Source organism: Drosophila yakuba, chromosome 2R (assembly GCF_016746365.2).
Source record: "Drosophila yakuba strain Tai18E2 chromosome 2R, Prin_Dyak_Tai18E2_2.1, whole genome shotgun sequence".
Taxonomy (NCBI): Eukaryota; Metazoa; Arthropoda; class Insecta; order Diptera; family Drosophilidae; genus Drosophila; species Drosophila yakuba.
The window spans coordinates 12184762-12194184 of record NC_052528.2 but is presented as its reverse complement, the minus strand read 5'-3'; the positions used below and the strand labels follow the sequence as shown (position 1 = coordinate 12194184).

The following is a 9423-nucleotide window of genomic DNA, read 5'->3' as shown; positions in this document are numbered from 1 at the left end:
ACAAAAAATGTCACAAATACTTGAAAGGAAAGCTAAATACAGATTTATGAGCACAAAGCACTGCAACAATGCAATATGTTGGCCAATTAGACAAGCCCAAGCATACGTATGTCAAATTTTCACTGGCGGGAGAAGGGGCTTCTCAAACTGGTCAGGAATGGAGGGTAATTGCGAACTGACTTTTTGTAAGTAATGTCTTTTGTAAGTAATGATCATATAAATCATGTATAAGTACTCCATGCTCAATTTTGGTGTATGTTTGCTAAATTTCTAACTATTACTTACTACTTGATATCAGGGAAATCAAAGGTTTGATTTTTATATTCATTGTACATATTGATTGGCTTGAGGTGAAAAATTATAATGATTTTTGCATTACTAAGAAGTCTTGAAATGCAGAAAAAAATGTTGTGACCATAGCCCCTGTTCAGTGTGTTTGAAACTACGCCCCTGATTAGGCGTATGCAATTGCACACGTATTGGTATTCATTTACGCAGAACTATCATCAATGTTGTCCGATGGGATGTGTGAAGGCAAAACGACAACAAACAATAAAACGGCGACAAAAAAGCATCAAAAGCAATTATGAAATCACGGCAGATGTTGGGGCAACAAAAATTGTGGTGGTGATTTATAAAGCGCAGCTAACAACAACAATGACATCAAAAAGCGCAAAAATGTTCGTTGTATCGGGGCAACAAGAACAACAAGTAAAAGGAAGCGAATGAGAGAAGGAGTGAGGGAGACGGGGAAGCTGTGGCATGTGTTGTATATAAACGGGCACACACTCCATATGTGTGTGTGGATATATAATGCAGGACGGCGGATAGGATGCCAGCAAAAAAGGACTGCAGATGCCAGACCGCAAAGAGGAGCGAAAGAAAGGGGGAGTGGATAAGGAGAAGAGGGAGGAGGAGGGCGGCGAGAGCAGCCTACATAGAGTGAGATTTACGACTTAAATGCTGCAGCGCATAATCAAAACGACAAGGCGCAGATGGAAATGGAGTGGAGTTCTTATCCCTATTTTCCTTCTTTTTCGTTTTTTTTTCTTTGTGGGGCGACGACGCACTTAATTAACAAATATACAAACACTTAACATAACCTCAACTGACAGGCGACAGGCCGTGTGCGCGAGCGGGACAACCGTAGGGCACGCCCCGCAACCGCTGATTGGATGTTCGAAAAGCCAGAGCGGGACGGAGAGTGGGAGAGAGCGTGTGCGAGAGAGAGTTCTCTTTTTGGATCGGCTCTCAGCTGCAGCCGTCTCGCTTTGCTATTCAGTTCGCGAGAGAATCAGTTGGTCGGCGGTTCGTAACAGCGCACGTTACGTTTTTAACGGACGAGCGGATTAACGTCGGTATCGACAAGTTTATCACCCAACCCAAAAGCAAAAGCAAAACCAATTGTCAATCGAAACGATAGCGCGGCGTATTTGCCAATCGAAGTGATATCTTTGGGCTGTGGTTAATGTTTTTAATGCTTTCTGGCTACCCTGCAATGCCGTCGGCTTTTGCTCCCTGTGAACTTTCGAGCTGAAGTCCTAAGCCCTCAAACTGATGTCCACCTTGGCCAGCAGTCGACCGCCCCCGCTCAAGCTGACTATTCCCTCCTTGGAGGAGGCTGAGGACCACACGCAGGAGAGGAGAGCGGGCGGAGGTGGCCAGGAAGTGGCTAAAATGCATCCGGATTGCTTGCCCTTGCCGCTTGTCCAGCCGGGCAACTCGCCGCAAGTGCGGGAGGATGAGGAGGACGAGCAGACGGAGTGCGAGGAGCAGCTGAACATCGAGGATGAGGAGGCCGAGGAGGAGCACGATCTGGACCTGGAGGATCCAGCCAGCTGCTGCAGTGAGAACAGTGTGTTGAGTGTGGGCCAGGAGCAATCGGAGGCGGCACAGGCGGCGCTATCCGCTCAAGCTCAGGCCCGGCAGAGGCTTTTGATCAGCCAAATCTACCGACCGTCGGCATTCAGCAGCACCGCCACCACTGTTTTGCCGCCCAGCGAAGGTCCGCCCTTATCGCCTGAGGATCTCCTGCAATTGCCTCCGTCCACGGGAACCTTCCAGGAGGAGTTCCTGCGGAAGTCCCAGCTGTACGCCGAGGAGCTGATGAAGCAGCAGATGCATCTAATGGCCGCCGCCAGGGTGAACGCGCTCACGGCAGCGGCGGCGGGAAAACAGCTGCAAATGGCAATGGCGGCGGCTGCTGTGGCCACAGTGCCCAGCGGTCAGGATGCACTGGCTCAGCTGACGGCCACGGCATTGGGCCTGGGACCAGGTGGAGCCCCGCATCCCCATCAGCAATTGCTACTGCAAAGGGACCAGGTCCATCACCATCATCACTTGCAGAATCACCTGAATAACAATGAAAATCTGCACGAAAGGGCACTCAAATTCAGCATAGACAATATCCTGAAGGCGGACTTTGGTTCCCGATTGCCCAAGATTGGCGCTTTAAGTGGCAACATCGGAGGTGGCAGTGTGAGTGGCAGCAGTACTGGCAGCAGTAAAAATTCTGCGACTACCAATGGCAACAGATCTCCCCTCAAGGCGCCCAAGAAGTCCGGGAAACCACTGAATCTGGCTCAAAGTAATGCCGCCGCCAACTCGAGCCTAAGCTTCTCCAGCTCGCTGGCGAATATCTGCAGCAACAGCAACGATTCCAATAGCACCGCCACCAGCAGCAGCACCACCAACACCTCGGGGGCACCGGTGGATCTGGTCAAGTCGCCACCTCCAGCGGCAGGTGCGGGAGCCACAGGAGCATCCGGCAAATCCGGCGAGGATTCGGGCACTCCCATCGTTTGGCCAGCGTGGGTGTACTGCACCCGCTACAGCGATCGCCCCAGCTCAGGTGAGTCCATGTGAAAAGAGTGCTTTAGTTATGTAATTTGTGAAGCAAAAAGGAAATTTGTACAAATATTGGTGAAGTAATATTGTACCCTTCTATGAACTTTGTCAATGAAAATAAAGTTGATGAAATGTGTAATACGTATGGGTGATTTAATTAATAATCTCAGTTTGGTGTTTGATTTGAAGTGCTGCTCATGAAGAAGTTTAGGCTTTATAAATCCGACGGTGCAGCATGGTTCCAAGTATTCAACATCAGCTGCTCCTTGCAGCCTTAAAATACTACTTTATGGCTTTGTGAATACTTTCTGCACTTTTTGAAGCATCTTACATCCTCTGCTGAAACAGTCACTCACTCTCTCTACAAACTCAAACACACTCGAGGAGACGATCTGTTGAGTGGTGGCTCATAAAGCGGTTGTGCAAACAAGCGGCAGACACCACAGAGCCGGCGAACGGAGCCAAACCACAGCAACCCACAGCTCATTAGTTTGCCAACCACCGAAATGAAGTGAGTGCGAGCGAAAGGGAGCGAAGGGGAGCAAAAGGGAGCGAAAGGGAGGCGAAGCACTCACCCCGATGTGAAGTGTCTGCTCGAGTGGTTTTCATGTCCTTATGGCTTATGTAACATAACTTAAGCTCATTATGTCGCACCTCCGCCCCTGCCACCTCGTGTGTGTTTTTGTGTGTGAAGGTCCACCCCAACCCAGGAACAACCCCAAAACAATCTCCCAGCAATCATGGAACTCTCATGAATTTAGTTTATGCCACCGCAGGGAATTCGTAATCGTTTGCCTAATAATTTCATGGCTGAAATTTCGGGGGGAAATCGAATGGGTGGGTGGGTGTTTTGAGCTCCATATGCTGGTCAGCTCATTTATGGGGTGGCTTATTGCTGTTTGAACAAGCAATTCGGATGCCTTGATAGTTTTTTGGCTAATGTCCTGGAATCTCGAGTGAATCCATGGATCATGTGGTTCAAGTGGCGAATGGAGAGTGATTTAAGCCACTTGATGGCAGTTATTTTGTTAAGGTGTTTAGCTTTATTAGCTTGCTGTGCTAGTTCATCATCGGTAATGAATTGCCAAGGGTTTACTTAACTGATTGAATGCATTTTATACTTGTTATTATGGGACAATATTAAAACGTTTAGATTGTGGTGTTCAACAGAGTACTTAGTTGAGAATAGCATTATTCAATTACAATATCAGCTTTAAATGGTCATATATGTTATTACGAGAGTTACTTCATCTTTAGCGAGTTACAATTAATTGCTTTATTAAGTATCATTGGATGCAATTTGTAAGATTGCCGAGCTCAGCGGTTTAGGCACTAACGACAGTTTTAGCCAATTATCCACACGTTTTATAGATCTAAATACACAGCTCGGGGAAAATTACGTTGCATTATGAGTAAATAATTGTAATACACCCATCAAATGTTGTCCCTTGAACACTTACCAATTTCCAATTACACAACTTGGAACTTAGAACTTGGCTTGCCCCAAATAAACTCGGATCCGAATAATTTCCTGGCAATTTACTCATTACGCTGATGGTTGTCAAACCCATATTTACTTAGGGAGTTTTGGTGGAGTCTCGCAACTGAAGCCCCAAAAACGAATTCCGAGTGCATAAATCTACGCTTTTGGGTGGGTTTTGTCGCGCTCGCTAATTAACTCCAACCGATTTTTGTTGCTCCCCTCCACACAGGCCGTCTCACTCGCTCCGGGGTTTTAAGGTGTGTTTATTGTTGTGGTGGCTTTTTCATTTTTTCATTTTCTCAGTTTCATTTTTAGGTTTTTTCCAGGCGCTTTTTTGTATAAATTTAGCGTGACTAAAACGAGATCTCGATCGCAGTGCGGTTCCATAATTTGAATGAATGTTGTAGGCGATGGCGTCGTCGGTCCTCCGATTCGGAAACGTTTTCGGAGTGCCTATATGGACTATATGGGCTACATGGAGTTTGCTTGTGGCTGCGGCTGCTATGGCAAACAATGATTTAGCGTGAGATTTGAGCCAGTCAGCTACAAAATCGGCGAATTAAAATGCCAGCTCGAATAAAAGTCATAAATTTGTTGCTTTTGAAAAATTACTGCGGCCCCGCTGTCGGGAAAAATATTCAAAGTTTTTATAATCCAACAACCCAACAAAGGTGTTAATTTGACAAATTAATGCAACATATTCCGTGTGCGCGTAGGCGATTAAAACAGTTGCCAAAAACGTACATTCGACAACAAATTAGTTAATTGCACTTAACGGCCATTTGTGGGCCACATGATATATGGCTAACATATGGGAAGCTGTCCGACTGCATATGTGCCGTCTATTTGTGCGCCATTTTCGATGCAGATTAATGGCATTGTATGAAAAGCGCAAAAAGCATTTGATAATCGATACAAGATTGCGTTTAATCTTAATAATTGCCAGGCCATATTTCATGAATTTCATTGGAGCATGAGCACGAGAGGGAGTGGCTCTATTTATTGTTTTGATGTAGAAATTATTTATGATAGCCTTTTTGCGTGGTCCAAAAGGATTAATCAATGTCTACTCAAACCAACGATGAAATAAAGAGGCATGCTTTTTGCTTGGTCTTAAACAAAAACCGCATTTGTAGAAAAAACAATTAACTTACAGTTTCATATACGTAGTGAGCACTTTTTTGCGGCTCCCTTGGGCAAAAACGTAAAGTCATTTGATATAAAAAGCTACCCTTTTCAGGGTGTATCATTAAAAGTAACCTAAAAAATGACAAGCCAACTATATTTAATTACGGCCTTGTTTAACAAAAAATTAGTTACATTTTGTAGCTCTCTTAAGAGTGAGTTACAAATAGTGGGTAAAAAGTATGAATGATCAGTCATATGTTTGCCTATTCATTACACATTTGTGTACTCAGCTCCGCCCACATCCGTTTTTACTGACCTATCTTTACTTTAGCTCCTCAGCTCCCTTCTAAAAAATAAGCAGTCCAACTTGGAACCACTCAGATAGGACCAAATACTCCAGATACTTCCCTCCAAGAACCACCATTCTGACCTTTGCCAGCCGCTGGTAGGCAATTTTCGCATTTGTCCGGCACTTTGAGCTCATTTAACCGGTAGCCGAGACAGCGACAAGCGGGAAATTTAGCGGGAAAGGGGCCAGCGGGAAAACGGGAGCGACAGCGATCGCCACTGAACCATTAAGTAATTTTCAATTTGCGCAGAAGACGCTTTCCGAACAGACGGAGAAACAGAAACAACAACAACAACAACAATGACAACATAAACAAACGAATTTCAATTACACCGTCCAGCAATTACCCCTCTCATTTCCAGAAAAGCCTCCGATTTTCTCATCTCCGTGCTCTTGCCGTTGGAAAATTGCTGGAAAAGTTTCTTTGGCTACGATGCCTTTGCATGTTCTAAATGGAAAATTTACTTAGGAAATTGCTTTAAACAAAAGTGGCGAAGGGGTTGGGAGGAACAGGTCAACTTCGCATTTTTACCGGCGAAATGGTTGGAGCCATTTTCTGACACTTTAGTTAGTGGAGGTACGCCTTATATTTTTATCAACGCGATTTAGTAAGCTTTAATAACGTTTCTGGTGGTGATCCTATTTAAATTTAAGTGGCGCCACCGGGTTCGCAGAAGTGATTTTATGAATACATATGAAGACAAACTGTCAATTCAATTAAGTAAAAATTAAATATATTACTTCCTCCCATAAAGCAGTGCGTAGAGTACACCCTATAATTTTTAAAAGTTCCTCAGCCAAAACGATTTTGCGTCTGAAGTGCGCAATTTGCGTTGGAAACGCAGCAACAGCACCAAGAACACCGTTGTTTATGACCCAAATGCATTCATAAATATGCGAGGCTGTCACGTCATATGATAATCACGATATCCAGAGCCTCAAGAGAACTCGACTCCGCTTCTCCCACTCCCTTTGGCCGCCAAATTGAGCCATTGAGGAAAATACTTACCGGCCTATGTGCTAGCCGCTTTCCTGCCAAACACTTTAAGAAAGCTCTATCCGTGGATAGTGAGTGGTTAGATGGGTAAGACCTATTAAACGAGCGCACTTTAAGCGCTCACTCAATCACTTGCCGGTGCTGCTTCACAGGGCTTTTGTGGGTCAAAAGCAGTCATATCTCAGGGGGAGGAAATAAAGTTGGTTATGGGATAAGTCCAGCTATTTCCATATCAAATCTTATGTAGTTGATACCATAGATGGTAATGAGGTTGGGCATACTGAACAAGTTCTCAAAGATGGGTCGGAAATGAAAACTAATATAAAATGAATTGCATTATGTTGCTTCACTGGTGAGGAAATCTTTTTTAAAGAATATTGGCTCTAAATTGAAGCTGCATCTGATCAATTACACCTAGTACTTAACTCAATTTACCTAATAGGCGCATTTTCCTGCAGTGTATGATGGGTGGTAGGCAGAAATGGCAATCAACTGCGGCGATTTATGAAGTGACAAAAATTAATTTCAACTGTTAACTTATCGCACAACCAACAAGCAACACACAACAGCCGCAACAATAACAACAACAATAACCAGAGGCAGCAACTGTAACAGCAACAGCAATAGCAACCACAACAACAACAACTAGTAGCGCCTTTTAAGGCTTTGGCAACTGCAACTGCCGCAACTGGAAAAAGCAGCCATGCGCCTTGGTAATAAAACTGTCAGACCCGCAGCCCCAGTCGCCCCTTTCCACTTGCCCCTTGCCCCATATATATGTGTCTACAAATATACTCGTATATATATGTATATTTAAACCTGCGGCACGATAACAGCGGCGGCAGCAGCGAAAAATGTCGTTTAAACTGTGACTGGACTGCTGACCGCATTTGGTTAATGTGAACTGAAACTGCTGCTGCTGCGGACAGTTGCATTTTCCGCTCAACAGTTAATATGGCCTCAAATTGGGCATCGGCCAGGCATTTTGTAATTGTTTTCGCATACCCTGACCCAGAGCTAGGAAGTGGGGTATATTAGGCAGGGCAATTGATTGGGCTAGTTTGGTTTTAAAGGCTTAAATCAATATATGATGCTACATGTACAATAATAATGCAAATACTACATTTGTAAAGTTCTTCACTTTGATTGATATTAGTGATCTAATCATCCCAAAGGGGTTTTATTTAAATGAGCCCTATTATGAGCTGAAAATTAGATTAATTCAATTTAAGTTAATTTCACCAATCAAGCCCAGAACAGTTATAATCACTTGACAGTTAGGGTGCTAAGTCTCTGTTATCCAAGTTACCCCAACCTTCTCAGGTTCGACCAATTTCACACTCAATAGACTGAGACCTGCTTATCTATCATTTGACTTGAGCTCCATCGAACAGCAACAACGTCCAACGGAAAGACAAAAGGGAAATATTAAAAATTCAGAAATTTCAATTTCGTATGTAACACAAGCCTCAAGATCACAACAATCAAGCCTCAACGACGAGCTTAGGCCCAAAAGACCACCCAAGCTGGTCGAAAAAAGCCATAGCCAAAATGAAAAAAAAAAAGCAAAGGCGAAACCTAACAAAAATGTTGAATTGAATTGAAATGGAATGAAAGACAAGTTTCCGCATTTGGGTTTGGGATTTCATATTGTATAACCTGGGCATGGGCATGGCATATAAAAATCATTTTTATAACTTCATTTGTGTTAATTTGAAAACGAGGCAACAGCGCGCCGAGGGGTGTGGAGATATTTACAGCTGTCAAAATATTTTCTACAAGCAAATGACTTCATTCATCGGGCAAATAATATTTTGAGATACGTGGGAGGTTCCGGAATGGGGCAGGGTCTCCCTTTTGGCATTCCTATTCGGGCATTCGGCAGGCAGTCAATCAGTCAATCACTCGCAACCAAATATGCATCAGCCAAAACAAACAAATAATCCCCATAAGCCCCATTATTATGACTGCAGACTGTGGCGTATACGAGCATACACATATAAATATTTGGGTACAGTGATAATTTGAATCGAGAACTCTGGGCCTCTATCGCAATCTAATTAAGCTTGACGGTCGAAACACACACACGAACTGTGGCTTTTGCTTAATCGATTATTTATTGCTCACACTCAGACTCGACTTCGGTATTCTGTCACTAATAATGAGCTTATGAGCCCAGGCGATTTACGTTGTGGCCATGTCTACCTACTCGATATACGATTTGAATATTTCAATAGATCGGCGCGCCGATCTGATCGAGAACCACTTGCGACCGGCCAGCCTTAATTGAACTCATTTTTCAGTTCGGTAGCTGGCACTATTTTCAGGTTACGATCGCCTCGGAGAACTTATCATTTAATTGATTAGAAAGTTTAAGGGAGTAGCCAGGGCTTGTTGTGAAGTCAAATGTTTGTTTGGATAAAATGGGGAGAGGTTTAATTAAATAAATTATTTAATTTGCAAATTATGTTTTAATTGACTTTCTAACGCTGTGCCTTGCAATGTTTCAAAAGGCATATCTTAAAAGCGCTTATAATTCTCAACAAGTTTAAGTCTTAAGTTTTTTACTTTAGTCGAATCCGTTTCTGTACTAAGCTCGATCAATTGTAAAAAGGTTTC

General features: G+C 43.7%; 1 protein-coding gene across 1 annotated transcript in view; it reads left to right on the top strand.

The window, feature by feature from the left end:
• Nucleotides 1-1286: 1286 nt before the first annotated feature.
• LOC6530268 (homeobox protein invected) overlaps nucleotides 1287-9423 on the top strand; it is a 32986-nt gene continuing 24849 nt past the window's right edge. The window contains exon 1 of the mRNA XM_039372404.1: nucleotides 1287-2851. Coding sequence (XP_039228338.1) covers nucleotides 1558-2851 — 1294 coding nt within the window. The 5' untranslated portion in view covers nucleotides 1287-1557. The remainder of the gene's footprint in view (nucleotides 2852-9423) is intronic.